This window comes from Suillus fuscotomentosus, assembly GCF_016647785.1.
Source record: "Suillus fuscotomentosus strain FC203 chromosome Unknown F5891scaffold_73, whole genome shotgun sequence".
Taxonomy (NCBI): Eukaryota; Fungi; Basidiomycota; class Agaricomycetes; order Boletales; family Suillaceae; genus Suillus; species Suillus fuscotomentosus.
Window position 1 is genome coordinate 204,193 of NW_024539585.1, and position 26,198 is coordinate 230,390.

Below are 26,198 nucleotides of genomic sequence, written 5' to 3' on the forward strand. Positions count from 1 at the left end.
TATGAACCATATAAATTGCATTGGACCCCTGCCCATCTTGACGCGGAGGTCTCCATATATGGCAACCTCTACACTTCTCTGGCTTTCCACGAAGCTCATAGCAAAGTGCAAAGCTTGCCTGCGGAACCCGGCTGTGGTTTGCCTCGAGTAGTGGCTGGCCTCATGTTTTGGTCTGATGCCATGCAACTCACTTCCTTCGGCAACGCCAAGCTTTGGCCTACATATATGTATTTTGGTAATGAATCCAAGTATCGCCGGTGCAAGCCATCGTGTAACCTGAGCAATCACATTGCTTACTTCGAAACAGTATGTCTTACCATAATTTTGGCTCTGCAGGGTACTTAACTTCACGCTATCAGCTCCCAGATTCGTTTAAGGATTTCATAGGCGGGAAAAATAGTGATTGTGCGACGCACTGTCATCGAGAATTCTTTCACGAGCAGTGGAAGATTTTACTGGACGACGAATTCCTGGAGGCATATGAACATGGCATCGTGATTCACTGTTGCGACGGCGTCATGTGTAGATTCTATCCTAGAATCTTCACATATTCCGCAGATTATCCGGAAAAGTATGTATTATTCTTAAGGCAGGTTGGATTGTGCTGATTCTGGTCTGAATAGGGTACTGATAGCTACAGTACGAAACATGGGAGGTTGCCCATGCCCTCGTTGCCTTATACCCAAGGATCACATTCATAACATGGGTCGGCCTCAGGATAGAACACAACGTGAGACCCTTGCACGCGACGATGTCGGAAGGCATTCCTTGGTGAGCGAGGCTCGCAAATTGATCTATGAAAAGGACTTGGTGGTCGGTAGCACGCGGGTGGAACAAATACTGAAACCACAGTCCTGGGTACCCACCTCGGTGAGGCTGCAAGTTTCATGCTAGTAACGATGACTAACACGCTTCAGAATGCATTCTCAGATCGCCTCGGCCGTTTTGGTTTCAACATTTTCTGCGCTCTCGTGGTAGATCTCTTACATGAGTTCGAAATCGGGGTTTGGAAAATGCTTTTCGTTCACCTACTACGAATTGTCGAGGCGCAAGACAAGGGACTCATCGACGAATTGGACCGGAGGTATGTTACCAGAATACACGTCACCCACTCCGCTGACCCCCCCTACTGACCAGATTCAGGCAAATTCCAACGTTCGGACAAGCTACCATCCGAAAGTTTTCGGCCAACTCCTCGGAGATGAAACGGATGGCAGCTCGCAATTTTGAAGACCTACTTCAGGTAATGATTTCACCGCAATTGAAGTTAAATGGGGTCTGACACACTACAGTGTTCTATCCCTGTTTTTGACCGTCTTCTTCCTGAACCCCATAACACAGCTGTTCTCAAGTTGCTATTTACCATGGCGCATTGGCACGGATTGGCTAAGCTTAGAATGCATTCTGATTTGACCCTTGATATCATGGACTCCGTCACTTCTGCAGTCGGTCAACAATTCCGGGACTTCAAAGCCAAAGTTTGTTCTGCGTACGACACCCACGAACTTCGTCTGGAGGTCGAAGCTCACGCCCGACGCCATGCGAAGCTAGCAGCAAAACAAAAGGGATCCCAGAAGGGCAAGCGAAAGCAAGGGACAGCGGTCGAGGCAGAGAATCCTGTACGGAATGCTCGGCGAACAAAGATATTCAACTTCCAGACCTACAAGTTTCATGCCTTGGGGGATTATGTGTCGACAATTCGCCGGTATGGCACTTCCGATTCGTACAGTACCGAACCTGTACGTGGTCTATCGTTCATATCTAGACTTCGCTGACTGACTGACTGACTGGAACCTCCCTAGGGTGAACTCGAACATCGTTCACCTAAGGCCAGATATCGCCGCACGGATCGCAAGTCCTTCGTGAGGCAGCTCACTCGGATTGAACGCCGTCAAGCTCGCATTCGTCGTATAGGGGACAAAATCGTTCATCGCCCCCACATCGAACTTGCCGAGATAGCGACAAGCCCGTACGTCCACCATCACATTGGTCTGACGCAGAAGTACCCTATCCATATAGGCTCGTACTTACGCAGCCATGAAGGCGACCCAGCAATCAAGGTCATTTAAATGTATTTCCACAACCGACTCATCTCACATGCTCCTGCAGAATTTCGTGCTGAAACTCAAGGAACATTTAGTCCGTCGGATCAACACGTCAAAAAATCTGTTGGAGTCGGGAGAAGATCATACTATCAACACACTCATTATCAAGGATGATCGCATCTATCGCCACAACATCGCAAGGATCAACTATACTACATACGATGTTCGCCGAGCGCAAGATGTAATCAACCCACGAACTGAACACTGTAATATTATGGTGCTATGCCCCGACAATGATGTGGAGCACGCAAGTCACAAGTTCACCTATGGTAAGGTACTGGGTATTTATCATGTGAATGTAATCATTATTGGAGTTGGAATGGTCGACTACACTCCACGCAGAATGGAATTCCTGTGGATCCGATGGTACGAGCCCACGGATCAGGTCTCCGACTGGGACACCTTGAGCTTAGATCGAGTCAGATTTCCGCCTATGGCGGACGAGTACTCATTCGATTTCTTGGATCCAGCACTTGTCCTCAGAGGCTGCCACATCATACCTGCTTTCGCCAGCCTCAAGAGATACCAAAATAGATTGGGAGTGTCAGCATGTGCAGGGGACAAGGATGATTGGCGGGAATACTATGTCAATCGGTGAGTGAGGGTCTGTTTCACGTGTAAGTTATATCGAGCTCACCATTTTAGATTTGTGGACCGCGATATGTTGATGCGCTTCCACTTTGGTCTTGGAGTTGGACACGTTTACTCTCACCACCCCACTTCGCAGGATGTGCCTGTGCCTGAGGGCAGTGCGGAACAAGATGATGGTCAGGTCATTGACGATTATAACGAAGACGAGAGCCAGGAAGATGATTCTTCAGATGAAGAGGAAGATGGAGATTCCAGGATGCAAAACGTTTTACAGGGGTCAGATTCCAGTAGCGAGTCGCTGATATCTCAATTTAATGAGATGTACGGTAGTGATGTAGAACTAGACTATGAGAACTGACCTGGGATATCTAGGAATGCTGTTCTGCCCACGTAATGAGATCCAAGAGGCCGTTGCAGAGATAGACAGTGTTTTTAGCACTTGGATGGCGCCGGAATTATATGACTTATCAAAAATACAGCTCAAAACGTATACGTACATATAATCTGTCGCCGTCGGCCCAATACCACCTGATATCCGGCGTATACCTTAAACGAGACACATACATGTAATATGCTCAAGGCGCCGTGATGGCTTGTCTCTCAAGCGAGGTATGTACATGTAATATGCACATCTGACTTTAACTTAAGTGCCCTAGGCCCTATGACTTCTTCGATGGCGCTGCGATGGCCTGTCGCAGGTCGAAAATAATCAAAACTCAAATTAGACGTGCAAATTGCTTTAAATAACTTTCACATTGACCTTACATTGCAGTCCCTCAGTCACAATGCTAATGTTGGTCAACTCCATACCAAGTGTCGATGACAATGCCTGTATCTACAATATCCATTGTCCTGGCTTGCAATTTTTCGCTGTTCATTGTCTTCTTTTTTTGTCAACCCGAAATACCTTGCTCACACTGCATCCTTCAGGGTGCGCCCACCGTTTGCGTGTCATTTGTGGGGTATCTGTGGATAGGCGCGCAGCCCATGCTTTATCCTCTCTATGTAAGCATGCAACTTGTGTCTCTTAGTTCATTCTGGGTATCTTATGATGAACTCAGTGTCCGCCTACTGATCTGGATAATGTAAGACAGTTTTATTTTATGTGTGCTACTTGATATACTGACCTTCTCCTCCCAGCTCAAACAAAATCTGTCACTGTTTGCTTATCTGCATGCTCCTATGAGTCATGGCACACCATATGAGCGAGAGGGCAAGGATGTTCCTGTATTTGTCTTAGCTGTAGGTTCAATCTCGACTGTGCCATGCCTTCCTACTGATTCTTGTGTGTAGCTGCCTGAAATCATGCCGTTTCTCAATTTGCCATGGTTACGAGGAAAATTTTCCTCCGACAGCAGCCGTATACGGTGTATACGATCATGTATGTCCACCTTACGATTGTATCTGTTCTTGTGCTACACTGTCACAGTCGCAGGTTGGGGTGGCTCGCGAACACGAGCCTGAAACTCTGATTCATTTCAGCGCAGCATCCTTACGGGTACTACCTCCCCACTGACCAGTTGGTCAACTGACTCTGAATCAGTTCTCCAGACTACATGGGTAGGTTCATCAACCATCGACTCATCAGTGACCAGAACCAGGGCTCTTCCCTGTATCAAGAAAGAGACAGCCAGGCACAGCCTCCAAAGAATCATGACAACCTGTCCCAACTGGCGAAGGGGTCTGGCATACCTACGCATCCTCACGAGGGTTAATGTGTGTTGTGGACACTCCGGCAACCCACATATTCTCGTAACTGTGGATTATGCTGACCGTAGACGCGAGTTACTCAGAAGCTGCTGGCCTCAAGCCCTCATTCGGGCAAATATCGCATCTGAGAATTTAGAAACAGGTCGGGTGCTTAATCCTACATACCATCACATGCTGAATCCTCTATATGTAGTCCTCACCAGAGACACCCAGGTTCCGATGTCGGAGTCCGCAGTATTGGCGCTCGTACGTGTCTTTCTTATCTCATTTTGATTTCTCTTATTCCATAATAGGCTCTTCCGTGGTTGAGCCAGTTCATGTATGACAATAGAAGAGTAGCTGTCCGCTCCATGGACGACAGTCGCATCTTTGGCTTAGGCAACTTCTTTGGGTTGGCTCAAAGACACTGCATTGTGGACTTGCTGCAAATGTTCATACACCCTTATGCTCATTCGTTACCACTCAGCGTAAGTTCTATGAACTCACTCTTATTACGACAGATGACCTACCTCGTCTAACAGGTCAATTCCTTTGTGAAATTCCTGGAGAACCAGATGGCGAAGGAATTAGCATATCATGTTATATTTCGAACCACGGCCACATGCCGCGTTCGTCTCACCCTCGCTGATTTGGAGCCACAAATTTTCAGGAATGCTACAAATACGCCAGTTGATACACTGGCGTTGATGGGGTCTTGCGTAAGTGCCTTCTACCTTCTAGATGCTTTATTCACGTTTGTTTTCACACCAGTGTTATCAAGCACTGCTGGCAAGACTCATAGCCATTTGGGGCACAGTTGACGTCATGCCAGACTATCCATCTGCGAGCCAAGTCCATGGGGAACTCCGCGAGACAGCTATCATGCTGATCCTGCAGGTTGAGGACCCGCAGTACGTGCCCTTCATGGGCAAACTAGGAGAGCTGTGCACAATCACGTGAGTTTTTTCAGGATGGGATCTTACTATGTAATGTTGACTCGGGGATGCAGCGAGGCCGATGTGTACCTGCATTGGCCGGTGAAATGGAGCTGCCACCAGTGGCCCATCTTTGACTAGTAATCGTGCTCAATATTTTACAATTTGTATTTGCAACGAGCCCATGAGTCTGAAATGTACTTTGTTCTCCGTCAGATTGTAGACCTTTGATAACGTGACGGTCGTGTACAATTCCTCGAAACAGCCTTTCATACTTGTGGACGGAACTAGTCAACAATTACTTGTACGTGAAGTCACTGTTATTACATTCATGACTTATAATCTATTTTTGTATTCAGAGTTTGATGGCCATCGTCTCATTTGATGGCCATCGTTTCATTTGATGGCCATTGTCTCCGTATCATGGCTCGGATGTCGCCTCCCCACTAGTGTTATAGGTTATGTGAGCATATTCCTTCCTCTTACTACCCCTCTAACTTCAATATGATGTATTTAGAGTTTGATGGCCACTGTGCTGTTTGATGGCCAACGTATCTGGACACGGACATCGCCTTCCTAGCTAGTGTTATAGGTTGTGTAAGCACTCAGCGATCGTGAGAGTATTCCTCAGCCTTGCTCTTGCTACCCTCTAACTTCGACATGTTAAATATCAGCTCCCCTTTTCTTTCTACATATGATACATCTTCAAAGACTCATTTTCTTGGAATGGAACAAACCGAGACAGCTCTCATATCTTGGCTTCAGAAACAGGACCGCAACAGTGTGAGCGTGCTCACATTTTTTGATATTGTCTTCTAACTTCATTTCCAGCTTCTGGCTTCTCTCTACATCACAGCTTCGGTACTCTTTGGATGGGTCGATACCCACGATCTTATAGTTCTCCTGGATGTGAGTCTCAGGGAGGTTGCCATGCAGACACAACTTCAGCAAGAAGAGGAGAGGAGCTGTGCGGCATTCCGTTCTCGAGGGGGGTGTTTGATGGAGCATAGAATACATCGAGCTCAGATGGAAGTTTCGTTATTTAGTAATGCTATTGCAAACCTGTCTGAAGAGATGGAAACCAGATTCTCGAGTAAGTCATGGCTCTTCGAGGATTATGTCCAATACTCAAAATTTACTTCTAGTTGGCTCCAATAAGCTAGGATCCACAGTGAAGGATGTCGCGTATGCGGGAGCATGCGCGGTGCCCAGCTCGATAATGTTCGATCAGTGTCGACCTATGAAGGCCATTCAAGATAAATGCAATGCATGGCTTATCATGACATCGCATTTTCAAGGTATCGTAGGGCCTGATTCTCATGCAAACCGAACGTTGTTTGGTTTCCCACAAACCATAGACGACGATCCTTATCTTTATGAATCCTTCCAAGGGGTGAGTGCTCTTTATACTACGAGGACCCGATGTTCTGATGGTATGCAGCTGGACGATCAATTTCTTTCCTTACCTCGTTTGTTGAGGACTTGGGTTGATAATATGACATATCATGCATACATGAGCGCGTCCTTTGCAGAAAGCGGATCCCTACACATCGACACTAGCGACGACTTTCAACCAATGAAGTCCAAGACTACGGATATTCTCAAGTCCGATATGCATATCCTGGGCTTGAAGAAGCAGCGTGCACAGGCCGAAGTGGACATGTTTTCTGAAGCCCTGGCATGTATTGCTGAGTTCGAGGGTACCGATGACGGTAGGCATGCAAGTCACACATCCCTTTTCTTATACTGATAACTTCAGGCACACCTCCCAGGAGTGCCGTCACACATGCGTCACTTACATCTGACGACGAATGCCTTGATGATTGTTTTTCAATCTCATACACCTCTTCTTATGGCTCTATAATCATGTAACATTGCCCTTGCTTGTAATTGTACCATACCTCGGTTGTAAGTCGGACTTGATCTATGTTATTTGCGCTACTTCTATTTGATTTACTTCGTGTTTGATGACCAATTATCATTGGTTCCGTCCCTGTCTTGACAAGTAGACGACATTGCAGCATTCAGCCTTCAGTCTTAATCTCCTCTAGCTCGTTTACTCCCATCCGAGCCACTCGATGTCTCCAAGTCCTCACTCACAGACTACTAACCCATTTTGTTGGATTGTTTCATTAAAGGTACGATTCCTACTAGTACTATAACATGACCGTTCTGACCCTTGCGTACTCGCGTTGCCCACTGTTCGCAGGATGTGAGAGTGTTGATCCTCCTTTGAGATCGAGCCAATGTGTCGACCAGTCTCAGTGGCCTGCAAAGTGTGATGGGGTATTCCGCTATTGGGGGGGACCCAGCAGGCCCTTCTTAATCTTTGCATGGACGGCAAGACAACTTTTTACCTGTTGTCAAATTGTGGCTGATTTCGTCCCTAGTGTCCATCTATAACCCTTCCAACTTTGTCCTCGCTACTGGCGACCTACGTTGGTAATAGCTGTTAATTGTAAGGTTTAAATAACTTATTCAGGGGATTCAATCTGCCGAATTTTGTTGACCAAGTCTTCAAGCAGTTGAAGAGTGACATACCATCATCTACATAGCTTACGATTGGTTCGAGTTTTGCTATAGATTTCCTTTCGATTATTCACATTAATACTTTTGCAGGGATCTAGGCGGTGACACTCAGTTAGACTGATCAACATTTTTTTTAACTATATTCGCAACCTGATCTGTTCTTAAGTCTTCACCTAGGATCGGAGGCGTGATCTGATGCTACATGCTGTTACAATGTTGTAGGATTGAGTATAACTTTTTTGGAAAAAATATCAAGCATTCGTTGAATGGATGCAACATATTGTGATATAGTCAAGAGGTTATCGAGCTTCTCCGACAATGGTCCTCAATCAACGAGGATAGTGAGATCGAAGCTTTTCGTAAATGGCGCATATTTGGGCTTCCCATTAGACATAGTATTCGTCACCTTCCTCACCCTTCCTTTAGGTACCTCACCCAACGTCTCCCCGCCGTCAGCATTGCTCTCCCTTGGATCGCGAACGTCAACACGAGCTGACGCAGAATGCGGAGGTACGTACTGTTTGTTCCCTACTACCCGCCGCCTCAGCCTGATTGTAACCGTTCGACATCTTATTACTTCCTCCACCTCCCCCTTCGTTGGGTACCGACAACAGTCCTAACATGAATTAGTAGATATCGTTGTGACACGCGTAAGTTACTCACTGCTTTTTGTTGGCCCATAGCTCAAGTTATTGTTTTTAGAGACGGATTAGGAAGAACAGCGAAACAAAGTAGATATTTCACAAATGGTAGTGGTAAGAGATTGGAGCGCTCAATACAACTGTCAAGCAGCAATGACCACCCGCCCATTGTCTTTAACACCCGCCTATGTCACGATACTGATAGATCATGAGTCGTGCTGATGGGCACGTGCGTATTCACCCAATTTCCAATTTGAACGCTAACTGTACAAGTAGCGACATCACTCAATTCCAACGCATCCGCACGCACGCGAACCAGCCTCCGCCCAGGTGTCCAACCGAAACTCGAAGTCTTTCGCGTACTCTCAGTACGCAGACAAGAAGACCATCGTCATCAGGAAATCAATTCAAAAAGCAGCTGTGCGCCCAATGCTATAGAGGAAACGTTCCCGCTTACCCAGAGATCATCCGCATCTGCCAATCGACCACACATAAGTACTTCAGGCAGCAAACATCAAAAGAAGTCCCTCAATTGGCTGGCCAAGTTCAGAAGAGCTGCAACCTTAATGGTGCAACCAGAAAAACGGACAGCCAAGGCCCCCACCGTGTGGAGAAGCATTCAAGCAATTGTTTTTGCATCATGTAAAATGATTTACTTGCAACCAATGCACTGAGTTGATATTGTCTTCTAGGGTTAAATGTCTTGTTGGTTTTTATCCCGATATCTGTATGTTTCTTTCTGTCTTAGCTTGGACCATCTAACGCATGGTGTCCGAAAGTGGGCTATAAGCTTTGCTCTTCCCCATCATGACACTCTAATATTTGTTTGTAAGTACACGATTTGACCTTCACTGCAACAGGCTACCTTACACATCGCTCCAGTTATATTTCTGGCTATCATACCGCTAGCCAAGGTAACATAGATTCATTTTCGCTATTGTTCAGGTTTGATGTACTCGCAGCTTCTCGCCTTCGCGACCGACGAACTGTCACTATGAGTCGGTCAAACTCTAGCTGGACTTCTCAACGCCACATTGGTTAGTGACTCATGCTTCGATCTTTTATCTCGCTGAAATTTGACGGTGTATAGGGAAATGCGTCAGTAAGTTTTTTTCTCGGTTGATCACTTTCTTACCTTGTTTCATTTCATGCACAGCGTCGAACTCATCATATCAGTACGTCGTGCTAGCCACCGGCAGCTTGTGCAATGATCAATCGACCCATTTTAGATCATCGCACTCGCGAAGTGTCAGCTTACAATCGTTCAGTCGTCCTGTATGTGTCCCGCAGCTTTACTCTGTTGCAGCTTCCCTTGACCTGACATGTGTTATTTTCTATAGTGGTGGGTTCTATCCTGAGCAATCTATGTAAGTGTTTAGACTTACTGTGATGAAATCAATTGATGTGTACTGTAGTGCTGGTACTGGGCATGTGTTTCTTTGCCGGTGGTCTCCGCTTCTTGGAACAGGGATTTGGTCAAAGTACACAGTTGCTTGTTTCAAGTTGATACAGATTATTGATGCTTGCATCTATGGCTTAGGTGCTGTGCAACTTAATTCGACATTACTGACCATCAGTGTGATTGCTGTTCTGTTACCTGGGGCTTTTCATGTGGCTCTTCAGGGTCGACCAGAATATGACGAATTGTCGACCGATTACAACATATTGAAAACTAGCCATGGCGTACGTGGATTATTTGTTTATAATGTTTTTCTTACGTTCTTCGTATAGGTTGCAATCATTTTCCTTTTCAGTAGGTCAACAAAATGATTTTTTTAGCAGTTGACTAAACTCATTCTAACCATCCAGTCTACGCCTCATATCTGGTTTTCCAGTTATTTTCGCACAAAGGCCTCTACGATGATGACAGCGGAGATATGCAACAAACCAAGGCATACGCAGGCCACAATCCATTCCGGTTGCACAGGACACGTAGGAATATCACGGACGGCGAAACAGTACGTTCCCCAAGTTCGACGCATGACAGAGAGGCAGCCACAACATTGTCCCGCCCTGCAGATGCCGACCCGGATGTGGAACTTGGGACAAATTCCATAGCATCATTGGAGACTGAGGCTCTCGAGCAACCATTGATGAACCTTGCTGTGTGCATTTGGCTTTTGGTTGTCGTGACTGTGGTACGTGCTTACCGTGACAGTCACACAAAGTTTTCAATTCTTTCGCTTTACTAGTTGGTTGCTGTTACTGCAGGGTTCCTCGTCGACTCAATTGATAGCACGACTTCCTCCGGGTTGATCAACAAGGAGTTTGTTAGTATTATTTTGCTCCGGATCGTCGGCAATGCAGCGGAGCACGTTACTGCCGTTATGGTATCCGTCAAGGATAAACTGACTTTGAGCTTGGGCGTTGCTGTGGGTTTGAGTATTGTGAGTTCACCCCTACAGATATGGCTTCTATGGTGACTAACCGTTTCCAGCAAATTGCGCTCTTTGTGATTCCATGCGTTTTGCCTTTGTCCGTTTTTACATAGTATTTACTCAGATGGTTTCAGATTCATCGTGACGCTTGGTTGAATTATGAACAAGCCATTGACACTTCTCTTTGACCCGCTGGAGTCCATTGTCCTGTTTCTTTCCGGTGCGTGAATGAATTGATGCTGGAGAACGTGCTAATTGAAAGGTAAAATTAGTCCTTACTGTCAATTACGTCGTGCAGGACGGCAAGTCAATTGGTTGGAAGGAATGATCCTCATGTGTAAGTCTCTGTGGTATTTTTGGGTGCGTTTCGTACTCAATGCACTCTCTAGGCTTGTATAGTGTAACAACAGGTTTCACGTTGGCCTGATGCCGTTCAAAAGAGCTTCCGGTCTCACACTAAGGCTCGCTGAGAGTGGCTCACCACGAGTTAAGTGGACCAAGTGAGTGATTCAACGACTATGATGGCGATGCTGCTAACTTGAAGTCTTAAAAGTCCTTTTACTCCCAGCTCCGAGTATGGAAGCTATGTCTCTTACTAGTAGTCGGCGTGTCGTCGACCTTTGAGCCAAGAGTGGCAGGATCCAATCAAGCCGGAGGCAACTACTGACCTTTGACTCAGGACACAGTCGGACTCCCATCAAGACACATATGCCTGCCATGACACCTGGACCTTCGTCGGAAAGTATCGTCGAGTCTTTCAGAGGAGCAAAAAAATGTGCTCCAGAGGATCGGGCGTGGCGAAAATGTGTCCTTTACCGGATCTGCGGGTGCGTAATTTAAGCTGACTTAGTACCTGCCACATCCGACTTTGAGTCGGAGTCATTGATAATTTTATCCAGGCACCGCTAAATCTGTTCTCTTATGGGCAATAATTCGAGCGCGTGGCGGGTGGGGCCACTGTCAAGCAGTTGGTGGATGTTCTAAGCTCAGGTGCGATCGCACGATGGAACACCACTCGTGTCCTTGTAATCGATGAAAGTACGTTTGACCTACCGAGCGTTCAGTAGACAACTGTGCTAACATCCGGCAGTTTCGATGCTGGACAGCTGTTTATTTGACAAGCTTGTATGATTTCATACATGTACTACATCTTCATCTGACTGACTTATTGGATAAGAAGCGATTGCTCAGATTGTTCGGGAAAGCGATCACCCTTTTGGAGATATACAGGTAAGTAGTTGTTATTCTGGCCCTTGTATTCTCTTTACTTTCTGACAGCTTAAATAGCTTATCAAGTTGACCTACACCGCCGTAGAGTCCAGTTTCATAGAGTGAGTATCCCGAAATAACTATGTCGGCTGGGCCTGACCATAGCTCCAAAGAACCTTTTGTGAGGCAGGCCGGTCAATGGCTCACTTGGCAGAGTGGATGACTTCATCATCACACGAGAAGTGACCTGTGATGCTAGTTGACAGTCGATGTCGAGCCCACGGAGCCTCCCAAAGCTGTATTCACTACTGCCATCGAACATGGCAGCAAGTGAACGCTCCCAATTTGGCGTGTGATGATACCTGAGGAGGTAGTAGTAGAGATATATTGTTTTTGGGGACTCGGAGACACCTGGACTCGGGGGGAGGAGATGAAGGGGTATTTGCGAGCGTGCGTCACACTGGGTATAGATTTTTTTGTCTTCAGATGTTATTGTGCCCTTAGAATTTCTATAGACCAATTATTAATGTTTTGCAAGTGTCGGAGTCCGAGTCGTCCCTGATAATACATTGGAGAAGCATGCCTGGAGGCTCTTGTCACATTCCACCCATGATGATGACAAGAAATATGAGCCTGATTGGTCAGTTGTCAGTCAGATCTCCAGGCTCATCAAAAGCATGTCGAACGAGGGTGGGAGGAGATAAATTGAAGATGGAGTCGTCTGGCCATTTATAATATAATTCAGAACATCAGGTTATAATACATTGTCAAGTTATTGTCACAATTGTCATTTTTGCAGGTACTTACTAGTAACATAAAATGGGAGTCACAACACATTATGAGTTTGATCATTAGCCAGCCAAATAATGTGTATTGAAGGTCATATCAAAATGATATGTCTCTGACATAGTCATACTACTTCATATATTTGTTGCATATTTATAAGATGCATATCAAAATGGCATGTCTCTAGCACAGTCATATATTCTTCCATATACTTGTTACATACTTGTAAGACTTATATCAAGATGACATGTCCCTGACATAGGTATATATTCCTTCATATATTTGTTGCATATCTGTAATATGTATATCAAAATGGCATGTCATTGACATAGCCATATATTCTTCCGTATGCTTGTTACATACCCGTAGGACATATATCAAGATGACATGTCCCTGACATAGGTATATATTCCTTCATATATTTGTTGCATATCTGTAATATGTATATCAAAATGGCATGTCATTGACATAGCCATATATTCTTCCGTATGCTTGTTACATACCCGTAGGACTTATATCAAGATGACATGTCCCTGACATAGGTATATATTCCTTCATATATTTGTTGCATATTTGTAAGATGCATATCAAAATGGCCTGTCATTGACATAGGTATATATTCCTTCACATATTTGTTGCATATTTGTAAGATGTATATCAAGATGACATGTCCCTGACATAGGTAATATTCCTTCATATATTTGTTGCATACTTATAAGATGCATATCAAAATGGCCTGTCATTGACATAGGTATATATTCCTTCACATATTTGTTGCATATTTGTAAGATGTATATCAAGATGACATGTCCCTGACATAGGTATATATTCCTTCATATATTTGTTGCATACTTATAATATGCATATCAAAATGGCCTGTCATTGACATAGGTATATATTCCTTCACATATTTGTTGCATATTTGTAAGATGTATATCAAGATGACATGTCCCTGACATAGGTATATATTCCTTCATATATTTGTTGCATACTTATAAGATGCATAGCAAATTGATATGTCCTTGACATTGTCATGTATTTCTTCATACACATGTTGTGTAAAGATAATAATATGTAAATCTAAATCTAGATGTATCATAATGGGTTTTATTTGTCAGGTCTAACTGGTTATATTAATTTTGAGTTGATTTCCTGATGGAAGCACTGGCCTTGCAACCAGTCAATCACACAAATCAGTCCTCATCATTAACTAACCTCGCAAATATACTCTCCTCCCGCTTTAAGCACTGAGGCAATGGTGAAGACTTGGATTAGGCTATCACACTTGACAGGCAAGCATTGGCCTTGCTCCTGGTCGGTCATGGCTGGGCAGCTTGTGATTGCAATTCATTGTTTCAGGTTGTTTCACTCTCACTGAGGTATGTATTCATTACAGCTCATAGTTACACATGCTGAGTCTCATAGTTAGACTAGCATCAGGAAATCACTGAGTTCCTTATTTGCTCTTTATTCTCCTTAATTCACACAATAAGACAAGTTTAAAAAAAGGAGAATAAGGAGATCTATTTCCTTAAACTAAGGCACTTCTCCTCAAACTAAGGAAGATAAGGAGATCAAAAATACTGTTATTGCGACACATAGAATAAGTATGCTAAGGAGAATCTATGAGTTCAAGGCCGCTAAGGCAAATCCAAGAGTTCAAGGTGGCCTATGAAAATGTCCAACAATGAAAATGCATCTGAATACAAGTGACAAAACAAGTGATGATGATAGCAGGAGCAGGAACTGGTAATAATGATTTGAGGGGGGGAATAGCAAGTGCACATGTACTACTACTAGTAGCCAATTGAATCCTGTCAAAAATATAGTGTCAGAGCGAGAAAATTGAGATAAAGAAGAAAAAATTACAGATGTGAATGCGCTTTCATGGATTCACAGGGATATGGCTTTCACTGTTGATAACAGTGTCCTTGTCTTGACTCTTGTGGCATGGACACTTCATGTATGGTTGAGATCGCTCCATGATCTCCTTCATGCGGTTGAAGGGCAGCTCTTCAATCCACTCCATGTAAGCAAGCATGTCAGTCTCCCAATTGCCTGCAGAAAAAGTGGTACCGGTATTGCTCATTTTGTTGGTTGCTTGATTGAGCGTTAACACAATCTTGTGTTTCCCATGGTCTGAAGTGTCCTCTATGATGAGGTTGTCATGAACTAAAATAAGTGCACATTTGGACTGAAAATCACTAGTCAGTAAAGTTTACAAAGGGGGTAGTAAACTCACAGTGGCAGTAGTCAGTGCCAGTGCTGTCTGGTATCCAGGTAAGCCAACATTGAGCGTGTCTATTAACTGGTGTCCTTGGATGGCATTAAGGTGTGCAGCAAATATATGCAAGATGAACTCGGATAAGAAAGCTCCAGGTGAATCTTCGCTATCTGGGTCTTCATAAACAAAACATGAGTCTTCAATTTGATATTCTGAATAAGCCTTCTGTGTCTCCGGTGTCTCATATTCATTGGTCGAGGCAAAAAACACCATCAATATGGTGATAGCAGTCGAGCCGAAATTTCTGCGCCACTTGGAGATCCTTTGACAGACCTGCACATATAGTCAGGTCAACTACTAACACAGAACAGAAATTCACTCACCACATTGAAGGTGCCATTACTGCCATCAACCTCAAAGTCTCCCAGTTGCTTGTACACTGAGTAGTAGATATTGTGGAGAAGGTTTGAGAGTGTGTTGTCAGGGATAGTCCACGAAAAGTTGCTGTTTCCAATCCAATACATGACCGTTGGAATGAATTTTGAGCGCCATTCTGAGTTCTGTGCACCAATGGGCAAGTGCGCATTCTTCAGTTTTTCTTTCTTGATGTTGTGAGCCCATGGCAATTGTCCAGCTTCAGTTTTGATGGGCTTGTTTGAATTGGCTGTCTCCACAACACTGACCGACATCTGCAAAAATATGTCAGCATTCTTGTGCATCCATCTGTCAACTCTACCCTATGGAAGTTGTGAGCCAACTACGACTCATCGTTTCACAGACCTATGGAATGCCGGAATTGTAGTAAGTGATTCTCAGAAGACCCAATAGTAGGTGACTTACCTCAAGGTTGCCCTGGTCATCTGTCATTCTCTCTGAAGGTATACTACTGAGGGACTCAGACCTACCTACATTCAAATGAGTAGAGCAAATCAAGATAATGAAGAGTGAGTTCTGATAGAAGCAACATCATAGTTCAAATTAGGAACTTACATTGACTTGGAAATTTTCCCATCATCAGTGTTTCCAACATGTGTCACGCTCACGGCTATTACACCACTGTTCGACACCTTTCGACTGGTGTTGACGCCATCCTTGAAGGCAAGCTTTAGACCTGGATGCTTCTTCTTCTGGATATCGGTGTATTGGGTTGCTGAATTCTTGGCCCCAATGGCTGTACCAAACAGTAAGTGCTCCCTGTCATGGATATTGTAAAGGTTATGCTTACATATTTTACGCCCAGTAGAGGTGATGGACTCTGCTATGTTCTCGAGGGTCGACACTGGTTTCTTCACCACTGGGTGTGGCTTTGGCTTTGGTCACACAGGTCGCCTGGGGCTGGCACACTGAATCAGTTGCTCAACAGCCATCTCATCCTCCTTTGCTGCAATCTGCTTTTGAGCATCCTTCAAGGCAGCAGCCTTGGACAATTTCTCTGCTGCCTTCTTGTTTCTTTCAGCTGCAACTACTCCCTTTGGGCGCAATACTCGGTTTGCATCAAGGACTACTTGTCCGGGATGCTTATTAGCATTGCCAGGGCATGTCGCAGGTTGAGACATGTTACAGAAATGCAAGGGGCATTATAGGCTGTTGAGGTAGAAAGAATGTGACTGCTGGTAGAAAGCTTGGAGGTGATGAAGTGAGTTTTTTTTTCCATTCTATTCAATTGAGCGTGTCATAATTTACAATTCACACACTTAGCAGTAGTTGAAATTACCTCTTAATGCACCATTTTCTGGTGCCCAGCCCATTCAAGTCCGTCAGTCGATATGGCCCCAAAGATCAACAGGCTTGTTTGTCAATTTCCAAACTTTAAGCGCGTTTTCCGAAACAAGTCAGGTCTCACTCAGCACATACACGCCAAGCATCCATTACCCCCACAAACTCAGGAAGAACTCAATCGAATGGCTCTGCCTGCAGGTCCTGGCTTTATTCCTCCAAGGCAACATTCTCCCACTCAAGCGGAAAATCAGGGTATCGACGAGCAGGATGACACAGGGTTTGTACCTGAGGAAGGCACTTGGGTGGACATGGGGCGTTTGTTTCAGACTTTCCATCCACATATGACTGGTAAGTAAGCTTTCGAGGAGTCTTTCATACCATGTCGCTCATATTTTTTTTTTGTGACTTAGGATGCAAATGTGATGTTAATGGTACATTTATTGACCAGGATGCACCCCCACTGCCTCGTACAGATACCCCATCAACTGACTGGATGCCCTATAATGATAGGGTCGAATTCGAGACTGCAGAGTTTCTATTTACATGCAACCAGATGTCCACCAAACAAATCGACACTCTACTCGACTTATGGGCTGTGACTCTGATAAAACATAATGATGCTCCCCCTTTTGCTAACCACAAGAACATATACGCTACCATTGATGCGACACCACTTGGGGATGTCCCTTGGAAGATGTTCTCGATGTGTTTCAATGGAATCAAACCGGAACAAAATGTGCCACCATGGATGAACATACAGTATGATGTATGGTATAGAGATCCACTGCAAATTGTGTGTGACATGCTCGCAAACCCTGCCTTCAACGGGGCATCAAATATTCACCGTACCTGTGATTACACCAGTGACAACAAATGATACTGGAAAAACTTTATGTCAGGTGACTGGGCATGGAACCAGGTAGTATGGTTTCAAATATTCATGTTCAGAGCATACTGACAATCATTTTAAGGATCTCATTGCTGAAAACCAAGAGACTTATGGTTTGATGTTTGTGCCATTGATTATTGGCAGTGACAAGACAGTTGTATCTGTTGCTACAGGCCAAACAGAATACCACCTGCTATATATTTCCATTGGCAACATCCACAATAGTGTACAATGTGCACATCACAGAGGCATTGTTCTCATTGGGTTCCTTGCAATACCAAAATGTAGGTACCCACACCTATTATTTGTCCTGAATTATATACTCATTTTGTTTGTTTAGCTACAAAGGAATACAACAATGATACTAACTACAGGAACTTTCGACGTCAACTCTTCCAGCAGTCACTCGCCAAAATATTCGAGTCTGTGAAACCATTCATGGAAACCCCCAACATCACATGCTTCCCTGATGGTCACTTTCGACGAACAATATATGGCTTAGGTCCCTATATAGCTGATTATCCAGAGCAGGTGTTGCTCTCTGGCATCCTGCAGAACTGGTGTCCACGGTATGATTATCTTTTCTTTGGTTTCTTAATGACTCATTTTTTTCATAGGTGTCTGGCAAACAGCAAGGACCTTGATGGTGGTCAACCATGTCTGCATCAATGCAAAGCGCACACTGAGCTACTCATTGAACAGCTAACATATAGACAGGTTTGGCAAGAGTATGGTACCATTGGTGATCTTGTCATAGGTTGTTTCCTCAAACTCAGGGCTCAATCTCACTCTTCACACCACTAGCCATTCACTAATGATTATCCTCGAGCAGACATCCACAAGCTCCTCTCACCAGATCTATTACACTAGATAATTAAGGGAACATTCAAGGACCACTTGGTTGACTGGGTAGAAAACTATCTAAATATCACGCATGGTGCTCGCCATGCAGCCAAAATTATGGATGACATTGACCGCAGGTATGTAAGTTATCGTATTTTTGCTAATGACTACTGATAAAAAGCAGGATAGCAGCAGTAGCCCCATTCACAGGGTTATGGTGCTTTCCTGACAGGCATGGATTCCAGCAGTGGACTGGTGATGACTCCAAGGCCTTGATGAAGGTGCACACATTTGGTGCATTCCTCAATTTCTGTTATCTCGTACAGCATGAGGCTCTCACCAAAACTGACCTTGTCCAAATCCAAGATGCCCTTGACTGCTTCCACAAATACTGAGAGATCTTCAAATCAACTGGTACTGTCGTGACATTCTCCCTACCATGCCAACACTCCCTGTGTCACTACATACTCCACTTCTTGGGGCACCCAATGGCCTTTGTTCTTCCATCACTGAATCTAAGCACATAAAGGCCCTGAAAGAACCCTGGCACCGCTCTAGCAGGTTCAAGGCACTTGGTCAAATGTTGCTGACCAACCAGCATTTAGACAAACTCGCAGCTGCACTCACAGATTTTGAAGCACATGACATGCTTCATGGCTCTTGCTTATCTGAGGCTTTGCGAGAAGTCCAAAGGCATATGTGATCTCTTGAACTGACAGTTTAACACTTCTCACATCCATAAACAGGTTTGAATGATCACGAGGACAGTGAGTCAGATGATGACGTGGATATGGCACTTGAGCATCTCCCTGGGCACCTCCAGTTCCATGAACCTCAGAATCAATCTGTTGAGGTAGACGCTGGTGACATTCTTGATGGACCAACTGTAATAGAATCCCACATCGAACTTGCAGTGACACCACAGTGAGTCAATTTATTCACCTGTTGACCCTTTCTGATAATGCTTACATTGTGTACGAAATGTTTGTACACTCAGCTTTGATCTTAACCTTCCATGCTTCCCTCTCATGATCCAAGAATTCATCCATGACCAGCAACATTCAGATGACCCCAACCCTCCTGAGTATGATCCTGCAACAGCTCAATTATTCTTAGGGAAGTTGACCATCTTTAACTCTGCTGCAGCATCATTCTATGCACCCAGCGATCTGAGTGGTACTGGAGGTATGCACTGGGAGCACATCCGGGCAACACCATCATGGTGTGGTGGCCCTTGCAGGAACGACTGCATATTCATTAACATGGGTGCCAACTTAGACTCTCCTATGGGTGGACTTGCAGTTGCATGGGTCTTGTGCTTTTTCTCTTTCAGCAATTGGACATCGCATTATCCCTGCACTGTTGTTCATTGGTATTCTCATGTACTTGAGGGACGTGATCCTGACACAGGCATGTATGTTGTCACTCCCACAACAAACAATGACGACACTCCAGATGTCTCTATTATTCATGTCGACTGCATTTTTCATGCCACCCATCACATTCCAGTATATGGACTGGACTTTATTCCTATCATCAGTCTGCACGACTCATACAACATGTTCAACTCATACTATGTCAATAAATATGCAGATCATCATTCTTTTGAGATAGCATGATTTAAGATGTGTAATTGTCTGCTTAGATTTCAGTGTATATCCAACTCACATGTTTCTTAGGAAAGATCTGCCTGAGCTCTATCTGTACAGCAAAGGTGGCCCAGACAGACGGCCTTAATCCTCATTATTCAGAATGCCACACAAATCTTCCAGCCAGATATGCCATCACCAAGTTATTCAACATTGATATCTCTAGTGTCAATGACATCATCCCAATACTCCTGGGCATGGAGGACTGTACTGCATGCATTGTCTCAGCTTCATTATCTCCAGGTATACCAAAACACAAGCTAGTGCCAGTACCACCGTCTTCTATGAGAATTCATATTTCATCAGGTTGACGGCCTTAATCCTCATTATCTGCCTGTCAACCTTCATCGCATTATTCAGAATGCCATGCAAATCTTCCAGCCAGATACACCATCACCAAGTTATTCAACATCGACGTCTCTAGCATCAACAGCATCACCCCAACACTCCCAGGCATAGAAGACTGCACTGCATACATTGTCTCAGCTTCATCGTCTCCAGGTATACCAAAACACAAGCCAGTGCCAGTACTACCGTCTTCTACGAGAATTCATCAGACAGCCTCAATCCTCATTATCTGTCCCTCCACAGTCGCCTTCCCTCCACCCAACTACTGCCCACCATCCACACCAGTATCCAACGACATAACACCCTTCCCATTGCGCTGTAGATCGGCACTCGCCTCCCTGCTGTCAATTACTACCCACCATAGAACCATCAAGGTAAGTTTTACTTAAAATTACAAGACATAATGCTCACCCTACACACGACATGCTCTGTCTCGTTTCCTGTGTGACAGCCACCCCTTCACCCTCTTCCAAAGCCCCAGCTTCACGTCTGTCCCTCCTACTCTTGCCTCCGCTACCTCTGCAGTCACCTCAGCCATGATCGCAGCCTCTATGCAAGCCATCAAGTCGTCCCACTGGTGCCTCCTTCCTTGCCTGCGACAAGCAGATTTTGGAGTCATATAGCATACTAGCATCTCGTCAATAAATGATTGACTATCACTAGAGTAGTAGTAAATAAAAACTTAGTGTTTTTTTCATTGAAGTATAGCAATTGATATTGTTGATGGATGCATGCTTATTTTCGAGTAATCGGAACAACAATAAACGTAAATAAACTATAAAATTTTCGTGTACTGAGTAGTAGCCTTAATCTCATTGTTGCATCTTCGCTGCCTTGACTGCCTTAGATTTAGCTTAGGTCATTAGTTAAAAGTTTGAAAATGTGCCTTATATTCCTTGACTGCCTTGACTACCTTAGTGCTATTTTTAAGTAGTTTAAGGAACAAAAAGGAACCTGGTGATTTCCTGATGTATGCTCTTTCATTCATATGCTCGCAAAGGACCAGGTGATAACTACTAATGGATGTTTGGTATGTTGCGCATGTAGACTCAACTCTGGATGGAGGACTGATATGTTCTTCATCAAACCAATCATTGTCGACCACTATGAAAAATGAAGAATGCAAAACATTGAATATGTCAAACCATTGTTTGACAGTAAGTTTTTCATATCTACCTCCTACCACTACTTCTCTCTGATGGTTGGAACCATTCATACAGACAGTAATGATGAATGTTGTGCATGGCCCATCCACTGAACCAAGCCAACTGCCACCCTTGAATGCCTGCCTTTGTTTCAACACCCTTAGCTATGGCCAGCAATCGGGCCAGAACATCACTACCTCCGAGAACTACCTCAACTTCATGAGCTCAGCAAGGCCAAGAATGGTTGCATCCAGCCGATTCTTGTTTGCACTTGCACCTGGTTGGTTTCTTGGCAGTTGTTGAGCCAGCAGTATGCAGCTATTTTATTAAACTAGTTACTCAATGTGTAGACTAGTAATTCATCAATTTTTTTTGAGCACCCTACTGAAATTTTTTTGGTTTGGTTCGAGTTCAGACTGGAAAAAAACCAAACTGGTCCATAGAGAACAGTTCTCAATGGTCCAGTTCTGGGTTTGGAGATTTTGTAGAACTAGACCATGGTTCGGTTCTTGGTTCTCAGGACCCCCTGAATTAGACTGAACTGAACCACGGCAGCACTTGTGGCAATCATGCAATCCTCATTGCCACCTCCTTTAGTGGAGCTCATGGCAGTCTATATCTAGCGAGACTCAGTGAAATTATCTCAACTCGACTTCCAACCTGGATTCTTGCACTTTCTCAACCTCCTTAATCATGCTCATGACCATGGTCAATCTGCTTCAGAGCGAGCATCTGCAGATGAGCCTAGTCCTGAGTCCGGAACAGGTTTGTCTCAGAACAGTGGTAATGAACTTGTCGAGAAAGAGAAAAGATTTTGTGAAAGATTGTATCAATGGAATATTTCCGAAGAGGCAGAAAACAAGTCTTCAGGAGATGACAGAGATTATGTCTTGCGAGGAAAGCGACAAAAGCTCACTCCAGAGTGACTCCAATTTTATCTGTGGCTCCAGCCAAAAGAGTATCGGTGTAGAAGAGGAAATGGAAAGTTGGGTAATTGAGTGGTATGAGATATACTCAAATAATCCTTGATGAGCAAGATATACATCGGCCCAAGGGGATTGCTACTGAGAAGGTTCCTCTAAGTGTATGAATGGAGGGAAACACTGGGCCGGGCACTTGGTCAAGCCTGGTAAGGCGCACAACGATGAGCGATGACAGCTGATGATGAGCGGCAACATGCAACTTATAACGGGAGCGTGCGCTAAGCGGAAGTGGTGCACGCTTGCGGGTGGTGGAGTGCAGCAACTCTTAATGAGTCAGAAAACTAATTGGCAGAGTTTCTAGTAGTGTACGGCGGTGGCGCTCATATTGTACTTAGATACTTAGAGTTGGTTTGATATGAAGAAGAACTTAGACTTAAAATCCAACAATGTGCAGGCAGAAAGATGATCATTATACAGTTTTAGATACGCATATATGTATATACTAAGTAATGTTAGGCACTGTCAAGCACTAAAGTGAACCAAGAAGCAAAGTGGATACAAGATAATATGTAATGTAAGGGTCCATAATGGAAAATATACGGAATATGTCCATAAGCGCCAGAGATATGTCAGAATAAATGGAAATAGAATCAGAATACACACCAATGAACCGAATGAACATGGAATGGAGGGACAGAGGACAAGCAATGGAACTGAGGATGCATGCGCCAACACGCAACCAATATACGACCTAAACACTAGTGCACACGAGCGGCAATGGAGCACTTAAGTGCGCTGGGTGTGATATGAGTTGTGCTATATTAGGAAGTGATAGAGACATTGGGAATTTAGATCCCTGCAAGCCCACAGAGATATTAGTCTCTACATCAGTTCATCTCAAAAAGAAAAGCTGATCAACTCACCCTTGACTGCTATGAGGAATGGGCTGAAGATACTAAATACTATTGAAGCCAGGTCATTAGCACCCCAGGATGTCCTAGTTTCCTATTCTCTCAGTGGACCTTGTTTCTCAAAGGTTGTGCCCCACACCTCAAAAAATATTGTCAAGGCATTATTCCACAGCCATCAATCTGAAGCAAACTCAGGACCTTGGAAAAGGATTTGAGATCATTCTCTCCCAACCAACCACCACACATTGAGTCCATTCATATGGAGACTGGAGTATTGCTTCAGAACTCTGGATTGATGCCTTATCGTTCATTATGCCATGGAAAGAGTTGGAGCTCCGTGACTATAATAGATATTTGACTGGAATCTTCACTGACATCCACTATAGTGTCCATTCCTACATCATCAACTTTGATCAAGCATGTCAGCTCAAAGTTAAAGGAAAAAAATACCTTCATTTCAATGACTTCCATGAGTTTAAGCAGCTTGAAACCTCTCACTTGTCTTCCCTTGGAATGGTTGTCTTTACTGAACTCCAGTGCCCCTCTGGACTACCAAGTTCATCAGACAAGGGTTCAGGAAAGTCATTGAATGCGGGACAAAAATTGGCACATACAGATTCTTCCTCACAGAGAGAGCCATGCCATAATTGGAACTGAGGGGCATGTGAGAAATCAACCACTGACTGTCCACAATTCCACATCTGTAGCAAGTGTTGAGGTCCCCATAAATGAGGTGACTGTTCTATGGCAAAAGGGGTTAAATGAAACCATTGCTTGTGGTCAGCAATTTTGAAGAAGGATGGTTTGGGGAGATAATGGAGTTCTGTCAGTGGGACAGTACAATAGACAGAAACTACAGAGCCCTTACCATGTCCTCCAGCAGCAGAGTTTGAGAATACTACTGCACTTAAAACCATTGCTGAACACCCTAAACTTTTCAATGTCTCTACTCCTATCAATGTTGATCATTTCGAGACCCTTTTCACTCTTGCAGAACATCCCAATCCTCCCTTTGTTCACTCAGTGTGTCAAAGATTGTGAGAATGTTTCTGGCCCTGGGCCAACACCAATTACAGATCTTATCTGACAACATTGGATATTCCTTCTCCTTCCCCATCTACTGAACAAGAACAATAGTTTCTTCAGGATCAAATCTTGAAAGAAGAGTCTGTCAGCAGGTATTCACATAACTTCGGCTCTGAACTTTGCCTAGGATGTACAGCATGCCTATTCATGTAGTCCCAAAGGAAGTTCTGTCTCATTACTAATCACAGTGCAGGTAACTTTTCTTTGAATTCTATGATCACAAAAGAGGATATCTCAGGAGTCACTCTTGATAATGTTCAAGACCTTGGAGATGCACTGTGCATTCATTGTTGTTGTCATCCTGATGATGAGCTGCAAATTTGGAAAGCTGATGTCTCAGAGGCCTACCAACATATGCCAATGCACCCGCTGTGGCAAATTAAACAGGTTGTCTCATTTGAAGGAGAACAACGAGTGGACAGGGCTAATGTCTTTGGTGGTCATGCATCACAACATATCTTCCATGCTTTCATGTCACTTGTCATGTGGATCACTGTTTTCATTCAACTCATTCAAGCATTCATTTATGTCGATGACTCTTTTGCCTTCACTAAAGTGGGAAAGATAGCATATTACATCAAGTATCAAAAGATGCTTCCATCTGGTATGGTTGCTCTCCTTCTTCTGTGGGATGAACTAGGTGTTCCACACAAAGAATGGAAGCAGATTTTTGGGTCACCCTTAGCTGTTATTGGCTTTGATATTGATCCAAATTTGATGAAGATTTCACTCAAGAATGAGTTGAAGAACACTTTAGTTTGTGAATTGTGGGAGTTTGCAAGGCATAACCACTATGAGATTTTGAGCACATCACAAGAACCCATAATTAGGCACTGAATGTGTGTCCTTTGCTTTATCCAGGGCTCTTGGCCATTTAGGACAAGACACGAGGGAAAACTAATGCAAAGGGTATGTTGTGGATTAATCATAGAGTTGTTGATGAACTCCAATGGGCTGCATTTCACCTAGACTGTTCCCAAGGGGTTTTCTTACTTCAGTCCGTATCCTGGAATCTCTCCCCACTTCCTTCCGACATTCTTCAAGTATATTGTGACACATCAGGAACTGGATTGGATTTTTGGTATCCAGCTCTCAACATTAGTTTTCAATCATGTCTTCCCTCTTCTTTGTCCGTGGATGACATCTTCTTTCACAAAGCTCTATGTATTTGCTCTGCTGTCCTTGATGCAGTAACTTAGCTAGGTCCAACACAGAGGTTGGCTGTCTTCTCTGACAGTCTAAACAGTGTCTATATGTATAACACTTTATTGGCTTCGCTGGGCTATCATCAGCTTCTCATAGATGTTGTTAAAGTTGTTCTCATCTTTGACATTGATTTCAGGGTCTTTCATGTCTCTGGTGAGGTTAATCTTGTTATTGATCATCTTTCATATTGGTGGGCTGGTGAAGCTCAATGCATTTCTCCTAGTCTGCATGTGTTTCCTTTTTAACCCCCTTGGAATGTGCTGGGGGTGCTGAGGAAATGATCCCTGTGACTAATACCAGGCAACCCCCTTGTATTGCCTGGACAATGGAATATCTCATTCATGAGCATTCTATTAATCTTGGCCTTGCTCTAGACCATTGTAAAGAGTTGA

General features: G+C 44.1%; 7 protein-coding genes across 7 annotated transcripts; 5 read left to right on the forward strand and 2 right to left on the reverse strand.

The window, feature by feature from the left end:
- Positions 1–3,481: 3,481 nt before the first annotated feature.
- Positions 3,482–7,192, forward strand: F5891DRAFT_1194769 (uncharacterized protein; the record flags this gene model as incomplete). The annotated part of the gene is made up of 15 exons (XM_041368000.1): positions 3,482–3,568; positions 3,627–3,701; positions 3,758–3,781; positions 3,837–3,938; positions 3,990–4,077; positions 4,240–4,548; positions 4,600–4,652; positions 4,700–4,873; positions 4,928–5,104; positions 5,157–5,341; positions 5,995–6,103; positions 6,152–6,413; positions 6,466–6,713; positions 6,762–7,032; positions 7,080–7,192. 15 exons carry the CDS (start codon positions 3,482–3,484, stop codon positions 7,190–7,192), a joined length of 2,277 nt encoding a protein of 758 aa, XP_041220538.1.
- Positions 7,193–9,056: 1,864 nt separating this feature from the next.
- Positions 9,057–11,196, forward strand: F5891DRAFT_1130756 (calcium/proton exchanger; the record flags this gene model as incomplete). The annotated part of the gene is made up of 11 exons (XM_041364571.1): positions 9,057–9,132; positions 9,183–9,217; positions 9,270–9,318; positions 9,436–9,478; positions 9,831–9,832; positions 9,906–9,971; positions 10,031–10,177; positions 10,300–10,628; positions 10,683–10,877; positions 11,037–11,088; positions 11,141–11,196. 11 exons carry the CDS (start codon positions 9,057–9,059, stop codon positions 11,194–11,196), a joined length of 1,050 nt encoding a protein of 349 aa, XP_041220539.1.
- A 3,552-nt stretch (positions 11,197–14,748) lies between these two features.
- F5891DRAFT_984657 (uncharacterized protein) lies at positions 14,749–16,643 on the reverse strand (the record flags this gene model as incomplete). The annotated part of the gene is made up of 6 exons (XM_041377484.1): positions 14,749–15,057; positions 15,106–15,420; positions 15,471–15,776; positions 15,928–15,988; positions 16,078–16,281; positions 16,432–16,643. The coding sequence occupies 6 exons, from the start codon at positions 16,641–16,643 to the stop codon at positions 14,749–14,751; spliced, it is 1,407 nt and encodes a 468-aa protein (XP_041220540.1).
- Positions 16,644–16,853: 210 nt separating this feature from the next.
- Positions 16,854–20,157, forward strand: F5891DRAFT_1130757 (uncharacterized protein; the record flags this gene model as incomplete). Its single annotated transcript, XM_041364572.1, has 11 exons — positions 16,854–17,154; positions 17,217–17,669; positions 17,706–17,728; positions 17,778–17,979; positions 18,036–18,264; positions 18,313–18,445; positions 18,566–18,675; positions 18,723–18,891; positions 19,059–19,223; positions 19,377–19,462; positions 19,536–20,157. 11 exons carry the CDS (start codon positions 16,854–16,856, stop codon positions 20,155–20,157), a joined length of 2,493 nt encoding a protein of 830 aa, XP_041220541.1.
- Positions 20,158–20,539: 382 nt separating this feature from the next.
- Positions 20,540–21,073, reverse strand: F5891DRAFT_984660 (uncharacterized protein; the record flags this gene model as incomplete). The annotated part of the gene is made up of 3 exons (XM_041377485.1): positions 20,540–20,727; positions 20,809–20,886; positions 20,956–21,073. 3 exons carry the CDS (start codon positions 21,071–21,073, stop codon positions 20,540–20,542), a joined length of 384 nt encoding a protein of 127 aa, XP_041220542.1.
- Positions 21,074–23,763: 2,690 nt separating this feature from the next.
- Positions 23,764–24,171, forward strand: F5891DRAFT_960753 (uncharacterized protein; the record flags this gene model as incomplete). The annotated part of the gene is made up of 1 exon (XM_041375767.1): positions 23,764–24,171. A coding segment is annotated over one exon (408 nt), but the record flags the coding sequence as incomplete, so codon positions are not given.
- Positions 24,172–25,799: 1,628 nt separating this feature from the next.
- Positions 25,800–26,051, forward strand: F5891DRAFT_960750 (uncharacterized protein; the record flags this gene model as incomplete). Its single annotated transcript, XM_041375765.1, has 1 exon — positions 25,800–26,051. A coding segment is annotated over one exon (252 nt), but the record flags the coding sequence as incomplete, so codon positions are not given.
- Positions 26,052–26,198: the final 147 nt, after the last annotated feature.